Source organism: Lutra lutra, chromosome 1, assembly GCF_902655055.1.
Source record: "Lutra lutra chromosome 1, mLutLut1.2, whole genome shotgun sequence".
In the NCBI taxonomy this organism is placed as follows: domain Eukaryota; kingdom Metazoa; phylum Chordata; class Mammalia; order Carnivora; family Mustelidae; genus Lutra; species Lutra lutra.
Genome location: NC_062278.1, coordinates 75,838,236 through 75,862,209, shown reverse-complemented (window position 1 = coordinate 75,862,209; position 23,974 = coordinate 75,838,236). Strand labels below are relative to the sequence as shown.

Genomic DNA, 23,974 nt, shown 5'->3' with positions numbered 1-23,974 from the left:
AAAGTAAATAGAATAGTAAAATAGATTTTAAGTTAAGAGATACTCCTGAACTGCAACTAAATACCTATTAGTATATTTTAAAATTTGAACTTTGCATAATACTGTCTGACATTAGCGTGTTTAATTCTAATTCTGGGAAACTTCAAGTCATGGAGTAATTTTTGCCTCTTTTGTTTAAGATCAAACACCCTCTTGTTTTACCTCCCATCTGCTTTGTATCACCCTCCTTAACAAATCTCCTTGTTAACACCCTTCTGACACCCTCTTGTTTTACGTCTGTCTGCTTTCCACCTTAGCTGGTTGATGTTTTAAAAACTCTGATCATGTCATTTGCAACTGAATGTTTTCCATGGCTTCCCATTATTCTTAGACCAATGTTCTAAACCCTTAAGCTCTAAGCTTTGCTTAATAGTCCCTCCTTCCCTCCTCAGCCCCAGTACATGCCCTTCGTCCCTCTGGCTTTCTTCCTAAGGTTTCTGCATCTTCACAGGGCTTGGAAGGGGCACTCTCTTCATCCAGATTATTGTGATTCTTTCTTCAGGTTCCAGGATTCTCTGAGAGAGCCTTCTCTTCCACATCAGGGAGGTAGACCGAGTATACGTTCTTTTTATGTAATTTGTCTAGCACTTACTTGCTTAATGTAAATTAAATCATGAATTACTAAAAAATTTGTGAAATATCTAATTATTTATTTCATGTCTGTCTTCCCGAATGTTCATTGAAGGCAAGAACGGTCTTTCTTTTTCATTGTTCTGTCTCTAATTGCTTAACAAAGTGTTTGACATGTAGTGGACAGTTCATAAAATAAATAAGCTGAGAAGAAAGTTAAAGCAAAATGGGGTCTTTTCCCCTGAATTTCCCTGTATATATCTTTTCCCTCATTAGCCCCCGTTATAACCATACATCTCTAGACTCTGCCAGTGTTGGCAAATACCCTGAGGACTTTAACTCCTATATAGTTGATCCACATCATTACCTGTCGATGGCTTGCTTAGTCACTGGTTCACATCATTTTTTTTCCCCAAAGAAGTAGACAGTCTGTCAGGTTTCTAATTATAATGATTCCTTTTTATTATGATCAGTATTAAAAGATCCAAGTAGTTTAATAGACTAGAGGCTTAAAAGAAAGATTGGGATCTAGAAAATATCCAGGCAGACAAAAATAAGAATTCAGGATAGGAAAGAGACAAAGAGTGAGCACTTTGAAATAAGGCTGTCATTATTCTCTGCTAGTACAGATGTCCCAGGACATATCTGGCAAGGTACTTGATGGCCAGCATCGTCTCCTCACAGGTTGGCCGAATCTGGGATTCAGGGAGGGCAAAGCCATATCTGCCTTTGTCCCGGAGTTCAAAGGTAAAGGAATATTTGATACCTTGGTCATAAGCCCAGTCATCAGAGCCCCCAGCAGCAGGATCTGAAATATGCAAAGAGCAGAAAAAAACAAACCCCAAAAAACTTTAAATCCAGGAAGGAAATTAAAAAAAAAAAAAGAAGAAAACCAGCTTTCTTTTATAGTTAAAACTGTTTCACTGGGTAAAATATTATAGGTAGGCCAATTTTCTGGAAAACTGGATTATAAAAGATACGGGGGGCTGTTTTAAAAAATCAGTCCAATCTTAACCTCTAAGCCTAATTAGTGCGAATGATGTATTTCATATCCCAGGAAGTATGTAATTTATAATAAAATATAAACTTCTCACTGTGCTTGTATGCTTTGGTAAACTATATCATATATAATTTGTTTACAAAATAGAGATAATTTCTTAGGAAAGAATGTTTGTTTCCTAGGAAAATATGGAGAGCCACATGATGACTGATGATAGGAGAGGGCTCCAAACCTCAAGGAAACAGTGCTGACTGATGAAATCAGAGCATCTTGAGGGCAAGGCTGGGCCTTTGTTTGTGTTTCCTCAGGGCCTAGCAGATGGTCTGGCCGAGGTTAGCATTAGGCCGAGGTTCAGTTCTTCATTTGGTAGCAGTTACCAAGTCACTGCCTTGTAGATTTTGTATCTCTTCAGTCACTAGGTCATTTGTTCGTTCATTCATTAATTCATTCTTTCATCTCTTTATTCAGCCAACAGCCGTACAGGCCATGGGCTCTCCTTTGGAGATGCCAGCATAAAGGAAAGACGTGACTTAATGCCCTTCAAGCGTTTACAGTATGAGAAAAGAACCCTCACTGAACTACTCGGCATAAAATATATAAGAAGTTCACAGTATATGAATAGATGGGCTACTTCTGTTAGAACCCCCTTTGGAAAACACTGTACCCCGTATGATTCAGAGCAGGTTAAAAAAGGATAAGACTATAGAAAACTGTATTTTACATAAAACAAAACGAAACAGAACTCAGGACTGGAGCCTCTCCAGCTGCATGGAGGGCCCTGTGATGACAGGACTGGGTCTTCTCCCTTGTATTTCTAGTCCTTTCAGATCTGGGGCAAAAAGAAATCATGCAAAGGCAAAGGAAAATATAAGTAGAAATTTAAAACGGGGCCTGCAGGATGTGCCTTCCCAGTGAAATTTAAACTCTGCAGCATCTAAGTGAAATCTGGGGTCTAGCCCCTCTCTAACTCTCTTGCTGTGTGTCTCTTGCCACTTGCTCCAACACACTGAGTGACTGGTCAGAGGGGCTGACATCTACCACTGGAAAGTGGCTTGAGCCTGAATCAGCCCTTACGTCTGCAATCTGTTTAGTCAGGAAAACACTCCTTCTTATACTTTCTTCAGCAATTGTCCTTCCAGGTAAAGCGGCTGTGTCATTATCCTGGACAGTCATCCCTGATGCTGTGGAATGGGCTGGTTGGTGCTGGAGTATGCTCTTTCCTTGTGCATCCTCTGTCATAACATCTAGCACCCTATATTTAGTTTTCCTGCTGCCCTACTGTAGATTTTTTGAAGACTGTGCTAGTTCCCCAACCTTCCCTTTCTCCTTTTCTCTTGCCTTCCCTCCATCCTCCTTTCCTTTCTTTCCTAGCACCTAGTGAGCACCTGGCACATAGCAGTGGCTGCTTGATGGATGTTTACTGGGCGCAACTGTTTTCTTGAGTTGGAGGGGATACTTTTTCTGAACAGAAAACTGATGACATGTATAAAAAATTCACTGTCAGGCAAAAGCCACATGCTTTAAATGTTCTGAAAGGAAAGGGTCTGGGAACCATTTGTTGCCTTTTTAGGCATGTGGTCTCTTTGCATAGTTCTGAAGCCAAGACTCACAGATTGTTGTAGCTCCTGGGCCATATGTGTACTTGGTGCCATGCAGGGTGGCAAGTTCTTTTATGGTGGCTTTAGCCAGGGCATTCTGCAAAAGAACCAGCAGCAGTTCATGAGTAAATAAATAAAAGCACACACTGACAAACAGATAAACATCTGTACATTATTTTTAAGACATTGAAGAAGTATAAGACACAATTTGAGTTAGTTTTAATCCTGCTCAGTGTCCATCCAATTTTTCTTGCTAAGCTGATTATATGATCCGAGTAATTCTTGTGAAAATATGTCTTCCCTAATGTCCTCTCCAGGCACTCACTCTGAGCTTCCCTTTGAATGTGTGTCATATTGTGGCAATACCATTTACTGGCCTCTGAGTTTTCAGTGACTTTTTCTGTCTTTTATCTCCATGTCTTCAGGGCTCTCGCCAAGGCTTACCACTTGGCGAGGACTGGAGAACTATTTGTTGGAACTCTGAAGATCATTAGCATATTACCCTCTTATTTGAGTATTAGGTCTTTAAAAATTCATTGTAAATAATTGTTGCAGTAAAGTATGGGTCCTAGCAGTAACTTCTGTTTTAGTCAGAGGACAGTCTTTTACTTTCTTTTTTTTTTTTTTAAAGATTTTATTTATTTATTTGACAGACATTCCAAGCAGGTAGAGAGGCAGTCAGAGAGGAAGGGAAGCAGGCTCCCCGCTGAGCCGAGAGCCCAGTGTGGGTAGGGGGGTGGGGGAGGTGCTGGATCCCAGAACCCTGGGATTATGACCTGAGCTGAAGGCAGAGGCTTTAACCCACTGAGCTACCCCGGTGCCCCGACTTTCTTTTCTTTTTTATTTACATAGAACTTAGTGTGTCTTTTTTCCCAGGTATTCTTCCTTAGGCTTGTTAAACATTTTGTTTTTTTAAACCTTAGTTTAGGCTAGAGAAATGAGACTATAGCAATCTGTAACTGTCTCAGATATCACATTCATTGATTTAGTAAAATGTCAGTGTTTATTAAGAATTAGGTTATGTGTTGGGGCGCCTGGGTGGCTCAGTGGGTTGAAGCCTCTGCCTTTGGCTCAGGTCATGATCCCGGGGTCCTGGGATCGAGCCCCGCATCGGGCTCTCTGCTTGGTAGGGAGCCTGCTTCCTCCTCTCTCTCTGCCTGCCTCTCTGCCTACTTGTGATCTCTCTCTCTGTCAAATAAATAAATAAAAATCTAATAAAAAAAAAGAATTAGGTTATGTGTAAGGATTAGTTTGGCAAATCTATATTGTCTCTGGAGCTTGTAAGAGAAAAGCAGGAGACAAGAAGGTCTTTGTGGTTGTACAAAGAGGTTGTCTACCTAATACAGGTAAACAAAAATCAAACACATACAAAATAACCCCCAACAAAACAAAACATAAACTACCTGGAAATGTGGCAAGTTATAAAGCCAGGACAGGATAGAATTATATGAGCTGGGGCAGGAGCATTAAAAATTACACATATGAATGATGGAATACTTAATACAGTGTTCACTGCCAACACTGGAACATTGGCAGTTCCAGGGATCAGGGTGGTTCCATCTTGGGAGATTTTTAGACTGAAGAATTAGACAACATCTACTCTATTTCAAAATGAAGAACATTTGAATTCCAGAATTTAAAAAAAAGCAAGTATTAGCTTATGCGTATTTTTGTTTTTTAAGAAGTGGCTTCATTTTCTCAAAAGACCCATTGCTTTTCTGCCTCAGTGCCCCCCAACTCTTCAAGGGCAAGGGCTCTGTGCCCCCAGCCTCCCTGTGCTGTAAACTTCCCAGCATCCACTGACATACTGCATATTTAAATGAAATCACTCAAAAAGTAAGGCCTGACTTGGCTGTCTTGGGAATACAGATTTGAAAATCTTATTGTTTACTACAGGATAATTAGCCATAATTCATTTTGGTTATGAAACTAGCTATATTTCATATTTTGGCATCATAATTATGTCTTGTACATATGCTTGGAAAGCAGTGAGATTGGTGATGAAATCAAAATACTCCTCGTTTTACAAAGTAGCAGCTTCCCTTAGTCCTTGTTATAATATGAAAACCAGTTTAGTAGTGTCCTATGTCAGATTGACAAGGGCATGTCTATAAAATTTCAAAGTTCCAGCTCCCAAATTGTTAGTGCTGCACCAACTAAGTGATAAATTAGAAAATTTAAAAAGAATTATAAAACATAATTCATGATTTTCTGGTCTGGTCCACTGAAATGGTGTAATCTGTTTCTTGGAATTAATTTATTCTCAGAGCTTTGAAACACTAACTTGAAAATTTTAGGGTTTTACTTCCCTTTTTTCCAATCTGGTAAACTAATACATGTTTTCTTTTACTGCATAGGATCTTTACTGTTGTGATCTAAATGTATAGTTCCTGTTGTTTAATCCTGTTCTAACCAACACACTAGAGCTAAGTCTTCTCTTTACCCTTTAGTATAGGGCCTATTTCTGATTGAAATGAGAATAATTAACAGTTGCACAGTGCTCAGAATAGATATAAAATCATCATGTGGAAATGTGAAATGTGGTGAGGTGCTAATATTTTTGGTAAGTAAATAGTACATTTTCTACTGTTCTACAATTTCTTTAACTTGCCATTCATCTGAGGACACCTGTAGTTATTTTTCTGTAAGGCAGAACCTCTAATTCTAAAGAACTCTGATTCCTTTGCTAGTTACCATTCTGAGGCTTTTCATCTGTTCTGGTTTCCCCCCTCCCCATTTAAGTCTTGAATTATTACTTCTAGTTAGAAATACAATTCTAATAAGTTCTGGGGACCGAAGGTAAAGCGTTATGACTATGATTAGCAGTACTGTACTATATACTTGAAGGTTGCTTTGAGAGTAGAGCTTTAATGTTGTCACCATTACAAAACAACAAAACAGCAACAACAACAAAATGATAGTTACGTGAGATAAAGGACATGTTACTAATGTGGTGAACATTTCCCTATATCTGTGTGCATCATCTCATCACATTGTACCCCTTAAACTCACACAGTGTTTTAAGTCAATTATAGCTCAATAAAGCTGAGAAAAAAGTAGTGTGATTCTGTAGGATTAGTTCTAAACATGAAGTTATGAAGACTAGAGAAGATTTAAAATAAGATCATTGAAGTTATCCATTAACTTCAAGTTTCAACTTCAAAAAACTTCAAGTCTCTTACTATGTTTATTGATATGATGTAATATATGAGTTATATGACAAAACTGAAGGGGCCTACTTGTGATCTGTTACCTCATTTGACTTACCAATTTATCATTTTAGTCATAACTACTGTTAGGACCACACAAAAATGTTCAGTTTGCCTTTCCTCAAAGTGAGAATTACGTGTTTTCTAAGACTTCTTAGGCATCTTCTGGAAGAAGTTGTTCTGCCTTTGGCACTGACCGAAATATTTAAGATTGATATTAGTTTAAAAAGGATGTTAACATGTTGCTGTCACTGGTGCACATTGCAGGAACATTTAGTTTGTGTCTGCCTTTGCTTTCCTTGTTCTCAGTTGCTCTGTCCTCTTGATGTCTACCTCATCACTCATCTTCTGAGTGTCATTTCATCACCACATCTTTCAGTGGCTTTCTTACCTCTTGAAGTCCCAACTTCCTTTCTTAGCCTAAAGGGTGTGAGGTAGCCCCTCCTTTCTCTTTCAGTCTGCGTCACTTGCTGTGCACTCCGTGTTCCTTTGGAGCTAGGTTTCCCTGAACTTCTTCCCCATACACTTCTTCTTGACTCTCCTTACCTCCCTCACTTTGGATATCCTTCTCCCTTTGTTGGAATCCTCTTCTCATCTTTGTTCACTTGGAGAACTACTGTTGTTTGTCCACATTCAGTTTTAGTGTCATCTTGTTAGTGAAGCTGCCCCTGAATCTCTTAGGGAGCAACGATTCCCCCTCCTTTGTGAAGGCTAATACCACTATCAGAGTTCCTGTCACTGTGTTGTATAATGAGTTGTTTTTGCATCTATTTTGCATCACCTCCCAGGTGAGGTCCTTATAGGAAGGGATTCTTGGCTATTTATTTTATATTCTCAACAGATTGTGTAGCATCTAGCACATGGTTGGTTGATTGAGTCTTATCCTAGGGCTGGGGCATTACAGATGAGCCCGATTTGGGTGCGTGTGCAGGACACTGAGCCCTGTAAAGGCTGTGACATATGTGAGTGGAGATAGGGGATGTTTGTGGGGAGGGCATAGTACCATGTAGTGATGGTTGATGGGTTGCCACATTTACACAATGACTTCTGCTGTGCGTTTTACTTATTTCCATTAATTTTTTTAAAAATGAAGTCTGTGGACCCTTTCTCTCTGCCCCTCTGAGGCCAAGAGACAAAAAAAAAAAAATCAGAACAGACATTAATTGACCAAAATACCATATTTTAAATTCCAATGATCATAACAAAAATCCCTGGAATCAGTGTGGGTCTTTTCTTTTGAAGAGTTCAAATACTTTCACAAATGTTACTCATTTATCTTTCTAACACTATCTGTCCACATTTCATCAGCATAGAATTTTCTCGCAGAATGGAATGCCACGTGGGGCAGCATGCTCAGTGGGAATGTTCCAACCAAGCTGGGTGACTGACCCCAGCCAGGAATGGTAAAAGAGAGATAATTCCTGTATTTGCTAAAATGTTAGAGTGGTAACTCCTTTCCCTTGTACATTTCTGTAAAAAGGGACTAAGACAGCTGACGAAAGATCCGCAGAAGCAATAGCACATCAGAAAGTGTGATCCACATCTTGAAACTCCAATTAAAGACACTTTCTTTACAACCTGTCATTTGAGGGACATCTTACATCCTTGCTCAATGGGTTCAAAATAAGAACTAACATTTACATAAAACCTTAGACTTTACAAAGAGCTCTTGATAAGAGCTAGATATTTTTATCCCCATTTTACGGATAAAAGAACTGAAACTCAGAGAGGATAAAAGAACTTTCCCAAGGGCATGCAGCCCCATAAGTGGCTGACTTGAGCTAGGTTCTTCTTGCTTTAAATTCTGTGCTCTTTTTCACTTCTCCTTGTGGCCTTCGAATACTTCAAAAGAAGTGTTGCTGGAGCTGGTTTTACCAATTGTAAAGAACAGAAGGAAGCTAAATATAAATCAGCCTCAGAGAAAACTTTGCTTTCAGTCAAGGCCAAACATGGCCAGCCTTTATTAATCCTTAGATATGAGTTTCCTACCATGTCTTATGCATGTTCTCTTTTGTCACCTGTTTTCTTAAAAAGAGGCCTTGGTCATAGAGCAAAAGACAGAGAGAGTCTAAAATGTCACATCTAACTCAAAGCCCAAGAGACAAAAGACCAACTAGTGTAATGTTTCCCAGGCTCTGAGCTCCAGGAGGCTGCTAAGATGAATAAGGCGAAGGTGTTCTTTTCCACTGACCTGCCTTCCCAGGTAACATGTGATCAGGAAGCCCCTGTCTCATGGCTGTGCTCATGGTCCTCATTGCAAGCCAGTGTCATGGGAGGTGGGGGCTGCCTCTTCTAATCTTCCACTGGTCCGTTATTACAGTATAAGAAAACAAAAGTTCCAAACTGACTATGGGTATAAACCAGTTCGAAGGAAATTTTCCCCAGAACTTTGTTTCTAACTTGAAGTTCTGAGTTTAATTATTCCTCTGGGCGAATACATGTGATAATGAAAGCATCAAAATAATCTTTAACTGCGGTTTCCTTCCTTCTGTTCTGTGATAATGGGTAACGTACACCAAGGGACCAATGAGGAATTTAACTTTTATAATTTTGATGCTAGAGGAGAAACCCGCAAGGCCTACAAGCAAGCGCTGAGGAGGAAGCCTTTGGGATTTGAAAAAACAAATATGTTTCTGAGAAAAACAGGAGGGTAAACAAGCACAGGCTCTGGTTGCAAAGCCTGAGATCAGAGAAAGGCAAGGAGTTAGTGAAAGGCTTGGCTTGGGAGAGCAAGGCCTGCCCATCTTGGCAGAGCCTCTGGGGAGTGTGGGAATGCTTTCACTGATGTAAAGCAATTTTTTTCTTTGGCTGATCTGCCTGCATATTTTTAAGCTCTTTAAAATTCAAGGAAAATGTGAAACGTGAGTTAGCTGAAGTTGCAAAGTCTAGAGCATGTGTGTGTGTGTGTGTGTGTGTGTGTGTGTGTGTGTAGGTGGTACTTCTTCCAAATAAATATTAAAAAATACATGTTGTATAATGGGAATGTACTGGGTTTCTGGCACTTCAGATTTGCAGAACACTGTAAGCTGTTTGCGAGGAGGGTGAAAGCCAGGGGACTTTAGCCAGGAATGTGATTCTGTTCTTATCTTAGCTTAAAGCAGGGTTTCTCAACCTTGGCGTTCCTGACACGTGTGCTGGAGAATTCTTTGTTGTGGGGGCTGTCCTGTGCATTGTAGAATGTTTATCAGCATCCTCTGGCCTCTACCCACTAGATGCCTATAGTACTCCCACAGTTAAAACCAAAAATGTCTCCCCAACATTGCCAAATGTCTCCTAGGAGGTAGGGGAGGGGACAGAATTAGCTTGAAAGAAATCAGATAAAAGACATAATTCTGGTAAACATGAATGTATTTTGGAGAAAGAATTAAAAAGAAAGACAACTCATTTTGAAGGTTCTCTGAATGCCTGTCTTTTTTGCTGATGATAGTACAAGTGTCTCTTAAATACTGCTACTAAATGCTGCTAAAATATCCCTCTACTAGCAGAGTTGCCAATCTTTGCCAAAAATACAGCATACCCAGTTAAATGTAAATTTCAGATTGACAGTGAATACTTTTTCAGTATAAATCTGTAATATTTGGATAATACTTACACTATTATTATATTGTTTATCTGAAATTCACATCTAACTGGGAACCCTGTATTTGACTCGGCAATCCTATTTACCAAGTTACTGGCTCTAGGGCCTGCTGTGACACAGGACTCATTGTGACATTTAAGTCTCTTGGGTAATGTCATTACCTCACTTTCCCTCTTCCTTCACAAGAACACTGGAAACAGGTTGATCTTTCTTCTCTCCCCATTTTTCAAACCTATTGCTGGCCATTTGTTGTCTCTTTTCTCTGCCTAAAATGCACTCTTCTGTCCTTTGTCGCCCAAATCCTGCCCATCCTTCAAGACCCAGAATAAATGGGGTTTTTCTCTCTATAACCTTCATTGACCAGCCTCATTACATATTACCATTTTCCTGCCCTAAATTCCTATTACCGTGCTTAGTTTGAAACTCCAAATTTTGTACTTCTCTTGTATGGTTTCTGATATATGAGTCTTACCATTTCAGTAAGATCCTACATTCTTAATAGCAAAAAACATGTTTTATGCTGAGTATTTAATAGGTACTCAGTGAAATTTCTGATAATTGTCTGATGAACTCTGTTCTGACCAGGCCTCTGTAAGAATATCTTAACAGGCCAAGAAGTCTCTTAAAATGTATAGTGATAAATCAACAACAGTTTCTCTAATTAAATAAATTCTGCAATTGTCATTTGATTTTTTTTAATATTATAAGTGAAATTTAAAAATTCTGAGAAGATAACGGATGTGGATATTTCGTGTCTCAGGTCCTGTCTTCCTTAGGTTCTGGTAGCCTGTTTGACGGAGGGGTTATGGCCTTGTTATTGTTATTAGGCAGGGACATGGGGACAGCTGTGATAGGGTGGGCACATGGCCCTGCAATTATCCACCTTCTGATCACAACATTTGTTCCCTCTGATTTTTATGTTTATCTCTATTCATGGTCTTGCTTTATGCTCAGTACTTGGGTGGAACAGTAGATTTCTATCTTGGTGGCTGATTAACTCACATTTTAATTAAGAGGGAGGTGCCACTGTACTGGAAGGTGTTAGAGTTTAGAAGTGGATTCTTATCTTTTGGTCAAGTTTAATAATTTTTCAGAAAGATTGTCATTTTTCTCCTGGTTAGTGAATATATGCCCTTGAAAGCATAGGACCAGAATCATAAAGACTGGGTCCTGGGAATTTAGGTGTCCCAGCTGACCACTGCAAATCCTTAGCAATGTCCAGGGACAGAGGTAATAAGGTATTTGTGGGATGAAAGACTATTTGATGAGTGTTCTGTAAAACAGCTACATGGGGTACCAACATAGAACATGGCCAAATGTGTGAACAAATATGTGTGGGTATCTTTGGAAATTGGGTCAGTCTAGGAGATTCTTCAGGATCCAATAAGTCTAGGCCCAAGGCTGCCTGTTTTACTGTATTGGCTTAGCCAAGCCTTCATTGCTTCAGCTGGAAAATGAGAAAGCAGAACCAGAGAAATTCCAAGATTTCCAGCTGTAAAGTTCTGTGCTTTTAATGAAGACATGTGGTGTCAGATGTATGCCCTGGATCAGCACCTTTGTGGAGTGCATATCAACTTCCAGTTTGGTCAGTGTGGGGAATGAGTCAAGATACTTGGTTGACCAGTTATTATTTTGCATTCCTGCTTTTGGACTTAGAAATGATATTATGATAAATAATAATAATAAGTAACAGTGACACATATGCCTTTTTGGGGTAGGTAGGCAGACCAAAGATTTGGAGCTTCTTCCATGCTCAATAAATGCAAAGATATGGATAGGTTTGGGAACATTTTCAGTTAAGTCTTCTTAATAAAAAGAGAATTACTCTGACAATAAAGAGGTCATACAATTCAATATTTCATTATCCTTCAGAATTTTGAAAATGTAAAGTATATTATTCTCGTGGATCTTAAAGCTTCCTTTAAAGATAGTGATAGCTTCATATTGAAGAAGTTAACGCTGAGGAACTGGAAGGTGTATGAAGCCATTGGAAACTCACAGTATACTTTGTATTTTTTCTTTAAATAATATAGTATGTGTAAAAGCAGTTAGCAAACTGAAAAGCATTATATATGTAAGGTATTTTTATGATCTCTCATTCTTTTTACTGATATGCTGTAGAGATATTTTTGGTAGCTTTCTTTGTAATCCATGCTGTCACTTCTATTCTTTTACCTCATTGGGCTTTTGCATTCTCATCTCTGCCTTTCTTCACTCTGAAGGTTGTCTCATGATGTGAATAATCAGGCAATCTACATGTAAGATCTTTCAGAAATGAAGACACATGCATTTTTATCATGACTCAGATATCAGAGATTTCTGTGTATATTCTAAATTTGGGCTGAGAATGTTACTAGAAGTACAGAATAATTTCCTTTTGTTTGGAGTCATAGTCTCCTTGAAGCATTTTTTTTTTGTTACAGATATAATCTTACAAATTTTATAAGTGTAAAGATAAATAAGAATCATATCTATATCTATACACTGAATTCTAGGTAAGACAATACTTTAAGAAATTCTGAGTTATCCATAATGTGGTGTGCCAAGAAGGCATCTTATAAATCTTTTCCTACCTTTAGTTTTCTACAGCAGGGTCACATTTTTCTAACTGAAAATTCATATAGAAGCATTAGATTTGGATGGAACATTTATCACGCCTAGATCAAGACTTTACTTTTTTTCTTAATATTCTCATTGCAAATAAAAACCATGAAAAAGCCAATATTTTTCTTTATGAGAGGTTCAAATTCTCATTTGGCTATATATATATATATATATATATATATATATATACATACATACACACACATATATAAATATATATGTGTATATATATATACATATACATATATAAAAATATATGTATACACACATATATTTTATACTCATTAACACTACAGTTATGAGTTCTAGCAAAATGTGCTTAGGAAGTAAGTAAATTGGAATTATGCAAAATAAGAAGATTGAAAGGATCTCTAGTTTTTCAAAAGGTTTAAGTTGCTTTGGGGTGCTGAACTAAATTCAGATTCCCAATGAATTGACTAATCAAATTAACATTCATTTAAATATTTCTTCTAAGATGCTAGGCAAAAGATTAATCATAGAAAAAAATTATTAGAAATTAAAATAACTTTAAAATCAATTAATGTGATATAAGTGCAATTAAATTTTATAGTTTAGCCACCTCTCTTATCATGCTTGGAAAGTATAAGAAGTAGCATGTACTTCTTGAATTTATTAGTTTTGTGAATACATAATTAAACTTCCAAGATAAGATTATTTTATGGTTTGTGTTTTTGTTGAGAATAGATTATGAATATTTTATTGTGATATAATTCTGGTTATTCCACTTCTTTGTTAATTAGAATTAACTTATTCCCCAAGTAGGAAAAGGTATTGAAACTTTGTGAAACAGCTCATTTCCAGAGAACACTTTGTTTTTCTGTAAGCATTTGTCTTTTAGAATTTTTTTTTTTTAATTTTATTTATTTATTTATTTGACAGAGAGAGATATCACAAGTAGGCGGAGAGGCAGGCAGAGAGAGAAAGAGGAAGAAGCAGGCTCCCTGCTGAGCAGAGAGCCCGATGTGGGGCTCGATCCCAGGACCCTGGGATCATGACCCGAGCCGAAGGCAGAGGCTTTAACCCACTGAGCCACCCAGGCGCCCGTCTTTTAGAATTTGTGTTTAAAACTAGCTATATTAAGCAAACTGGATATATTATTGTTACACTTAATATGGTTTATAATTTTAGTTTTAATATTTTACTTATTAACTCATTAGTACTTAGTTATTATGGCTTTGTCTTTTTCTTTTCTGATGTGGTACAGTTTAAATATTCATGAATAAAGCAAACAACATAGCTCCACCTTCTCTCCTCTGGGACTGAAATCTGGGATTGAAATGAGGAGCTGACCACACCCATCTCTGGGATAGCAGGACTGTGAGCACCCACTGGGAACATTTAACAGATGGAACATAACTGGAAAACTGAAATAGTTAAAGGTTCCAACTAATGATGTTTTCCTTTTTTTTTTTTTTTTTGGCCCTGGATAAGGAAAATGGGAAGCTTTATGAAAATAACATTATTATTATTATTATTGTCATTTTTAATGAGGAGGACCTGGCCAACTATAAGCTATCAATTTTCTAAGAGGCTAAGTTATTTTTCTGTTTTACTCTTCACAAAATATTTATAGCATTACATGTTTTATTTGGTTTCGGAAGGACTAAAAGTACAAAACAACATTTTCCAGTTGTTAAAGTTACTGGGTCTTCAAATTTATGCATTTAGGTAAGCCAAATATCTATGTCATTGTCTAGGTGGAGCACTTTTTTTTTTTTTTTTTTGGCATAACTCAAATGCTTTAAATCTTACACTTATTCTTTTAGATCACTTGTCCCAACTTCTGGCAGCCAGATGTTTCATAAATTAGAAAAAAAATATTGTGTGAAGGGTTCAAAACTTCTGGTTTAAAAAAATTATGCATTGATATGTGATATTTTGATATGTGATATTTGTTAATGTGAATGTTATAAAACTCTTATTTAACTTTTCATGTGGTTGTATCATGATTCTGTAACAAGATTGCTAGTTTTTTGAGTCATGGATACTTAAATTTTTTTACATTGCTTCCTGTATCTAGTAAGGATCCAGTCATACCATTTGTTCATTGATGGCTTTATTTGTGTCTCACCTAATCAAATAGTGAAATAATTTTAGTATCTTATCAACCAAATGTGCCAGGTTCCTAATGACATCTGCCATGCTTCTGCCTATGTCAAATCCAGCTCAAGGCAGCTTGACAAAATTGACTTTCTAATTGTGTGTGAGACAAAACTACTTTGTTGATTATCCCAGATGAATCTGAAATCATCATGTGAGTTAGTATTGTGGTGAAGCCAGGGTAAGTGTACCTATTGTCATTTTGAAGACTAAACCAGTTTAACATGTTGGGAACTGTTTCCTGTATCAAAATCCTATATCTTTTAGCTAATTTATCTAGCCAATTCTGGATTCCTTGTAAATCTGTAGTAATTTTTTTTTTTTTGCTCCTGCTATCAGTAATTAATAATTGTTTTTAGAAATTGTTCTTAGAATTTTTTCTCAGGAATAGGATTTAAGAAAATCTTAACAGTGAAATACCATATTTACTACCATGACTACTTACCAACTCAGCGTTGTTCTCTGTGAGTTTATAATCATAGGAGTAAGGGTAGAGCATCATTTGGGAGTATGAGTGGATTGTCAGATATGCTTTGATGGAAGAGAGGTTGCTGCGGATGAAATTAGCCAGGGCCTTGGTCTCTTTTTCAGACTCTGCAGCAGGTCCACAGTAAGTTTCATCACAGGGGCTTCGAGAAGCTCCGATTTCTAGAAAAACAGGTTGTTAATGGAATGGTCATCTATGGAAGTTACCACAAGGCATGTTTCAGACTTTCAAATTAGAAAGTTAAGAATAAGCTATTTTTACATGGGTCCTTATGATAATGTATGTATATATGTATATAATAAAGCATGCATGCATTACTCACAAGATTAGGGGTGGTATGTTTTTAAGCTTACGGGGTAAAAGTTGCATGTGAAATCACCAGTGTGTCCCTGTGTAATAATATACAATGAGATCAATATAGTGTAAAAAAATTAATAATTAGGGGACAAACTAATATCCATGAGAAATTTCCTTATTACTGTAATCATTCTCTGAGAGTTGAATCACAAAATTAGAATTATATCACAATTTTATTTAAATAATTATTTAATGACTGTGTCCTCTAGATTGTATATCTCGAAGTAGTAGGATTACATCTGGATTCTCAGTCTTGTGTTTCCAGCATCTAACACAGCTGGGAATGCAGTAGAGCACACAGTATGTTTTTTTGAGTGAATAAATAAACCGTTTATTGTCTGTGCTTTCAGAAAGTTAGAATTCTAAAATATAAAATTTTATATTTTTTCTTGTTTTAGACACTGTTGTGTTTTCCTGTGTTATTTTTCCTTCTGTGCTTTTCAACAGATGCTTGCAAAATGGTGATCCCGATACTTACTGCACCAACCAGCATCAAAATTTCTGTTGGGGTCTGTGCCAATGCAGGTAGTTCCAGCCTGGGTGGAACGGGTCTTTCTCCACATTCGGTTCTGAAAGTGGATTATGTGGTTAGGCCAAGTATAATAGAAAGTGGGTTGGTTTTAATTTCATCATCCCCTTTCAGTATTGGCTCATATACCTTGGTCCAGGTGTAGACGTAGCCATCGATATTGACCACAGGCAAGACATAAAAGTCTAACTTGTCGAGAAGTTCTGTCATGTGGATTTCTTGTCCATAGGTGCGGATAGCCTAAGTATGAATTAGGAAGAGAATTTCATGGAAAAATGGAATACGTGATGCTACTAAAATTTACATAGACTGGGTGAATATTGACTTTGGTAATGGAAGCCATGTCTCTTTGAGGTAGACATTATTAATATTTAAAAGGCAGTTAGTAAAATATTGCCCATAATTTTGGTTAAAATAGTTGTTTTTAATTCTTCTCTGTTTCCAGGATATTCTATTATATTCATATATAACTCACATAATTATTTCACTTTTTACTTTAAAGATGAACAAAAGATTTAATAAAATTATAGACTTTTAAGAAACATACATATTTTTACTTATTTGCAATAATTTTTTTTCAGAGTGAGTAGGATGTGAGGGTAAGACCTATACTTAGTAAGTAAAGAATGTCTGTGGATGGCTGTGCATGTTTCTAATATCATCTAGAAATTTATTTAAGTTTGTGAAACCTCCTGTAGATGGTCGCACTAGAGTGTGTCCAATAAGGAAGAAGAATGAGAAGGCCTCCCATTATGAAGTGAACTCACACTGATGGATTTTGGGTGGCTCTCACTAAGGCTCCATGCTGAATAATGATGAAAGTATCCTTCTTACTCCTCTATACTGAGTAAGAGTTAAGAGACTAGTTCTCCTTGCTAAGTGATGATTTCTAAGTGATCTCTCTATGAATGAAGGACTTCATGCTCATTTATTATGTTCTCTTAGTCATAGTTCCCCAGCCCCAGGATCATATTAAACTTAAATTCAACTCTTTCCCAGGCTTTCTTGAATAGACTTTAAAATATTTAAGGCTTCTATGTATTAATAGTTTTTATATACTTTTTGTGACTCAATACATTGTATTTATTATAATAGCACATGATAAAATAAGTGATTTTTAGGCTGGAGGAGTTATAGAACCACATTCTTTTAGTGAACCACATTCTTTTAATCTTGGAGATAACCAAAGTAGTGATAAAATTTCTTCATTCTAGAGGGCAGATGGTGAGATATCCATTGAAGTTAAATGGTTCTAATTGGACACATAACATGTCTAGAAACCAAGACCGTGACAAATAGATACAGAAATATTTCTTACAAAAGACAGTATATTGTATATAGTAATATTATTAATTTTAAAAGTACTTCAATATTTTAAACTTCTAATTTTGAAGTAATTTTAGACTTAGAGAAGAGTCGCAAATAGTTCCCATATACCCTTCACTCAGCTTCCCCTAATGTTTTCATCTTACTTAACCATGGTACAATGATCAAAGTGAAGGAATTAACATTAGTACAATAATAAAGTTAAACTATAGGTTTTATTTAGAGTTAACCAATTTTTAATTTTTTTATTTTTTTTAGTATGTTGTTAGTCAACATATAGTAGTACATCATTAGTTTTTGATGTTGTATTCCAAGATTCATTGTTTACATATAACACCAATTTTTCCACTCTTACCCTTTTTCTTTTTCTTTTTTTAAATTTTATTTATTTATTTGACAGAGAGATAGCTAGCTACACAGGGGTGAGGAAGAAGAAGGAGAAGCAGGCTTCTCACCAAGCAGGGAGTCCGATGTGGGACTCGATCCCAGAACCCTGGGATCAATGACCTGAGCCAAAGGCAGATGCCCAATGACTGAGCCACCCAGGCATCCCTATTATCCTTTTTATGGTCTAGGATCCAATATACAAACAATCCCACATTGCACTGATTATCATGTCTCCTCAGTCTCATCTTATCTGTGAGTTCTCAGTCTTTACTTGTCTTTTATGTCTTTGATACAGTTGAAGAGTACTGGTCTGGTTAGTTTGCAGAAGGTCCCTCAATAGGTTTGTCTCTCTCTCTCTCTCTATATATATTTTTATGATTAGAGGAAGGTTATGAATTTTGAGGAAGAATACCATACAGATGATGTGTCTTTTCAGTACATAATATCAGGGGGTACATGATACTGATTATGTCTTAATGCTGGTGATATTACTGGTGATATTAACCTTGATCACTTGGTTAAGTAATTTCTACTAAGTTTCTCTACTAAACTTTGCCTTTGCAATGTAATACATATTTTGGGGGGGATACTTTGAGATAGGAATTATCCTATTTGTCTTTAAACATTTACTCACTAATTTTACATATGTTCATAGGTTTTTGTGAAATGATTATTACTGTGGTGTTCTAATGATAGTTTTCTATTTTGTTCATTCTTTGTGCATCCATTAGTTATAATTCTTCTTTAAGAAGGAGTTGTTCCTTCTCTCCTCTTTATTTATTGAATAATTTATCTACATTAGTATGGGCTCATAGATGTTTAAAAACTTCAATTGAAGGGTTTTCACATATATCTTATCATTAGAATTATGAGGAATGAAAAACAGTATCATTTATAGTGGGATTGCCATTGAAGTATATAATGATTATTGTTCAGGAGATATTAATAAACCTAGTGGCTTATCCACAATCTTTAATTTTTAAATGACCTATGTATTATACTACTGGTTGGTCTCTCCACCAAAGGTGGGTGAGAAAGTTCAGATGAGTCAAATATAAATAAATACAGTTTAGCAGCTGTTTTAAAATCTTACCTTATAAAGATCTCTTGGTGAAAGTTGAAACTAATACCCAAAAATGGGAACTTGGAATTAACAAAGTTTTTCTGTTATTATTTTCTCTTATTATAGGTAGATTATAAGAAATTGATTTAAATAAACAAAATACTTTCTACTTCCCTCCACCAAAAATGATTCTACATACTGACCTCTCTCACAAACCATTGGCAAAATGCAGGAGAAATCCATTCTCTGGCATGGAAACCACAGTCCATGAAAATGGCAGGCTTATTTGGTCCAGCTTTGCCAACCTATTGCAAACAAAAAAAAGGGAAATTGTGATTCATCACAGTCAGGGGTTAACATTCGCTACCTGTCTGGGCTTTGGATTCAACAGGTGAAACTTGACAGCAGCAAGAGATATATCCCATGATTAAATTAAAACATAATACTAGCACAGTATGTTCTTGCCTCTAGATACAATGTTTGAGCTTACATGGCTGTTTATTATTTTTATTAAGCTTGACAAGCTCATATTTTCAGAAGGTGCTGATTACCCTGCTTAATTGTACTCACGTGGAGGTTATTTTCAGCTGCTATTATTAGGTGACATGACCAAGACAACTGGATGAGTAATTAGAAGTAATGATAATTGTTGCTAATCTTGTAAGAATTTTCCTTCTCTCCTACTTACTCCTTGTCTTTTTATTTTCTTCATTAGAATTACATGACAAAAATGGCATTAGAGAATGACAGAAGCAAATCGTTGATACGCTCTGTAATGTTGTCTGATAGACATGAAGTTTATGAATCTCTTTAACAAATGGATTTGCAAACAACATCTGGGAGAGAAGAATTTCATCAAGGTAGGTAATCATTTACATTGCTTACAGGAATGTGGTTAAATTTATAGGACTTCTTGTATTTTATTGCATTTTCCTTTTGAATAAATCAAAATAATGATTTAAAAATCCACATATGATAAAAGAAGCTGGGAATCTGTTTGACTCCCTGGGGCATATAGGCAGGGAAAGAGTTATAACAATGTTTGGGATGAGCATGTCTGTGAAACAGATGTTAATGTGTTAGAATTCATTGATTTAAAGCCCTCAGATATGGGAAGATCATGGGTAAAAATGATTACCTTGAGGAGGTACATAGTGCGTCCTTCAAATGTGGTTCCAATGGCTCTGCGAGAGATGAGGCCTGGATTCTCACTGGTGACTTGTTGAGTCCAAGCCTCTATCTACCAATGTAACCATTTGTAGATTAATGTGCCATTCTTAGTTCAGTTCCCATAACAATGTCTGTCTAAATCATGAGCACATCATACCGTTTCCCATTTGTTGTACTTCTCATAACTGTGTCCAGTTGAACGGACCTGGCTGTCAAATTGACCTTCCAGCACAGATCTCAGGTTGCTTATCAATACCCTGCAATAAACCAAAGGATGTGCTCCTGTGAACATAAGAGTATTTCCCAGTGAACAAGCAAAAAAGCAGAGTTGCTGCCTTAGTAAATCATGCAGTACATTCTCCATGGAGTCACTCTTGTTCTCTGAGTGTCCCTGATACCCTTCAACCTGAGCTGCTCATCACAAAAAGTGAATATATCACTGGAGACTGCAAGCAAGGCAGACCCTTTCTCAGCCTAAACTTGACATATTTAAGTGTCCTTGGACTGTAAATTCAGAAAATGGATTCCTCTGGAACCTGGAGCATTCTGGAACAGCCTTGGGCTGCCACCCAGAAGTATGCAATTGAGTCCTCTCTGTGGACTTTTTTCCTTGGGGCTTTCCTAGTTTTAGCACTAAAAGTCCCATGTCCCAGGAACCAGTCCATCCCAGGTAAACTGAGACAGTTGGGCCTTTCTCTAGGTTTTGAGGGCCTTTCTCTAGGTTTTGAGAAAAATATCTTGAAAGGTAGAAATTCAGAAATATTAATAAGCTAAATATTTATTAGGCAAAAAATGCTGGTTAAAGAACTAGTTTTTGCTTGCTTGTCTTTTGGCTGGTTTAAAGTAACCAAAGAATGGTTCTAAAGCAAGGTAGTATGAAAATTGGTGACAGAACTTTGAGGCCTGTGTATTTCTATAAGGGATTGTTTAGATGAAAGTTTCTATTATAAAAGGCAGGCTGGAATGTGTGGATGTGTGTGACTTCATTTGTCTTTGCTACTGCTGAGAGGAAAGTATGTTCTGAAAGGACAAAATTTTGTGACCATTAGTGTTCTTGATCACAACATTGTGAGTATTATGGACAGAAGCTAGTTTGCAGAAGCTTCTATTATCCACAGTCAAGCCTTGAAATGTTTTTATCTGACACAGAGAGAATTGCAGCCACACATCAAAAAGTCTACTTCTCCTGTGGCTGCCCCAAGGGCATTCTGATGAAGTATGTCAGGGACATCCTCTGAACCTTCCTCCTGGTCTCTCCTTCATTTGGTTAACTTGGGAATGAACTTGTGTCTGTTTGTGGAAAATGCAGTAAATTAATACTAAATGATATTTTCTTCCTGGCAAGTGGCAAATACTGTCTAAAGGTCTTAACTATCTTAAGGTGGTATTACCAAAAAAAAAAAAAAAAAGAGAGAGAGAAAAGGAGTGGATTTTAAGATTTAGCTTGTGGAAAGAAAATTTCTCCTTGAGCAGCCATTAATACTCTGTTAGTGTATTAGTTTCTATGGCTGCTATAAATTACCACAAATATGGTGATGTAAAACAACATGAATTTATGATTTTGCAGTTCTGTAGGTTAGAAGTCCAACACAGGTCTCAGTGGGCTAAAATCAAAGTGTCAGCAATGGTGTGCTTTTTTCTAGAAGCTCTAGGGGAGAATCTGATTCCCTGCCCTTTCCAGCTTCTAGAGGCTGCCAACATTCCTTGGTTCTTTGCCCTTCTCTTTTAACTTTGAACCCAGCAATGACAGCTCAAGTCCTTTGTATGTCACATCACTCTGACCCCGTCTTCTGTCTCCCTCTACCACTTGTAAGAACCCTGTGATCATGTTGGACCTTTCTGGACAATGTAGGATAATCTGCCTATTTTAAGTTCAGCTGCTCAACAATCTTAGTTCCATCTACAAACCTAACTCCTCTTCAGCATGGAACGTGACACATTCAGGTATTCTGGGGATTAGGATATAGACATTTGGGGCAGGATCACCATTCTGCCTGCTTCAGTTAGGCATTGTTACTATAACAATGATTATAGTAAGTGCTATAATTATATTCAATACCCAGATTGGATTGTTAGGGGATAGGACAGAAGTAGAAGGAATCCAGAATTAGAACCAAAAGGTCAGGGGTCATGGTTTTGCCTAACTTATAAATTGGCTTCAGAAAAATCATTTAATCTCTGGGCCTTACTTTTATAATTTTTAGAATGGGGCATTTGATTGGCTGATGTTAAATGTCCTTTTCAGTTCTAAAATGCAGTGACTTGACTCAAATCTGTAGGCCTTGGTCATAGTTGTCTTTCAAGGTTTATGAAAAAAAATTTAAACTGAAATTTCTGGTTACCATAAACTTCATAAACTCCAGGAAACACCTAAAATAGATAGTTTAGGAAAATGATTTTCAAATACAACATTTATAAAAACTAAAAACAAAAAAACCAAAACCAAAGCAAAACAAGCAAAACAAAAACCTTTGAAACAAAAAAATCGACTGGCCAAAATCTTAAAGAAAACAACTATATGCTGAAATCATCAGTTTGAAAGAACAAATGCTGTATAATAAGGTTGAACTTTTCTGGCCGAATGGCAAAACTAAAACTCCAAGAGGAAATGGTAAATGACATCTACTTGAACAATCACTTGAACAAGATTTTTCATTGTCAATGAGTGAGTACAGTATCATCTAGGTCATATGGATTGTTAGTGGTGCCCAGAGAAAAGAAATAATCACTTAAATGCTCCCAGGCATTCCACAGCCTCAACTGGATCTAAGACCATAACCATAGGGAGCTGTGATCTATCAGGAACCCTCTGAGTAGAGAGGGCAATAGACATTTCACAAAATATTGCTATCCTTTCTCTGTACCTAATCCTCAAATTCACATTATTTAGGAGAATCAGTGACTATGTAGGGATTAGTGTTTTGTTTGGTAGTTAGATGAGGCATTCTGTTAGAGTCATTACTATGTTAACTATTAAATCTTTACATTAATAATTAGGGCAAAGGAGCATTAAAAAAAACAAGCAAACAGCCTGTTAAATTTAAGATGACACCCAGGAGTATAAGTACCCTCTAGTAAGTTGCAAAAGAGCATCAAAATGAGGTAGAAATGTGGTGCTTACTTTTGCCTGAAGGCAGGGGATTGACCTCAAATGATCCTTACCAGCCTTGTGATTATTTGATTTTATTAGATTTAAGACAAAGAACTACTTAAGCTATATTACAAATATTATTACTAAATAATGAGCTTCTATTCTAGGAGATTAAAACAATGCCTCTTAATGTAATAGAGACTGCATTATAGCTCCAAAATACAGAGGCGTGTACACTGTTTATACTTTCATATGTTCCTTTTATAGTGCTATCCAACTTCTTTTCTATAAACATGCAGGCGAATTAGATAACAGGGACTCCCAAAAAAACAAGGAACAGAATATCTGAGAAGAAGAGGCATGACTCACTATTTTCACCCTTATACATTCTTGAAAAATGAGTATTTGGTTAGTTCCTCTACTACATGCCCATTGCTAGTGAGGAACACTATTATGTACCCATTGCTATCCAAGGACATGTTCCTGTCTTAATCTGAAATACACAGAAAAATAATGTTATAGGAAGTTATATTAGTAACAATCAGTCTCTCCCGGGATTGGATAGGGCAAAGACAACATTCCTGTAATTTGTAAGAAGGTATTCTGTGAAAGCCTGCCCACCAAGAAGTCTGTTAACGGCTTCAGAACAGTAAGTTGGAGATTTGCACCATCCATTTCCTAGTCTTTCTGTATCTAAGGGTGCAGCATAAACATAAAAATACAGTTATTATTCTTGGTGCACACATTCTGAATTTTTTCCCATGGCAACTCAGAAATTGGTTAAAGCTTCCAAAGTGATAACAAGTCTTGGTGAAGAGGGATGGAACCATGGAAAAATCTGCA

The 23,974-nt window shown here is 36.8% G+C and overlaps 1 protein-coding gene and 1 long non-coding RNA gene across 2 annotated transcripts in view; one reads left to right on the top strand and one right to left on the bottom strand.

Annotated features, from left to right (window-relative positions):
- The first annotated feature begins 372 nt into the window (after positions 1–372).
- LOC125098512 (uncharacterized) lies at positions 373–19,730 on the top strand. Its single transcript, XR_007126852.1, has 3 exons — positions 373–585; positions 1,792–1,941; positions 19,586–19,730. It is a non-coding gene; the product is annotated as an uncharacterized LOC125098512 (long non-coding RNA).
- The window catches only part of CPB1 (carboxypeptidase B1), a 35,308-nt gene continuing 12,389 nt past the window's right edge, over positions 1,056–23,974 (bottom strand). The window contains exons 4-11 of the mRNA XM_047727370.1: positions 20,198–20,297; positions 20,009–20,110; positions 19,074–19,175; positions 16,224–16,334; positions 16,044–16,134; positions 15,167–15,369; positions 3,220–3,304; positions 1,056–1,417 (exon numbers count right to left, since the gene is read on the bottom strand). Of these exons, the coding sequence (XP_047583326.1) occupies positions 1,230–1,417; positions 3,220–3,304; positions 15,167–15,369; positions 16,044–16,134; positions 16,224–16,334; positions 19,074–19,175; positions 20,009–20,110; positions 20,198–20,297 (982 nt within the window). The 3' untranslated portion in view covers positions 1,056–1,229. The remainder of the gene's footprint in view (positions 1,418–3,219; positions 3,305–15,166; positions 15,370–16,043; positions 16,135–16,223; positions 16,335–19,073; positions 19,176–20,008; positions 20,111–20,197; positions 20,298–23,974) is intronic.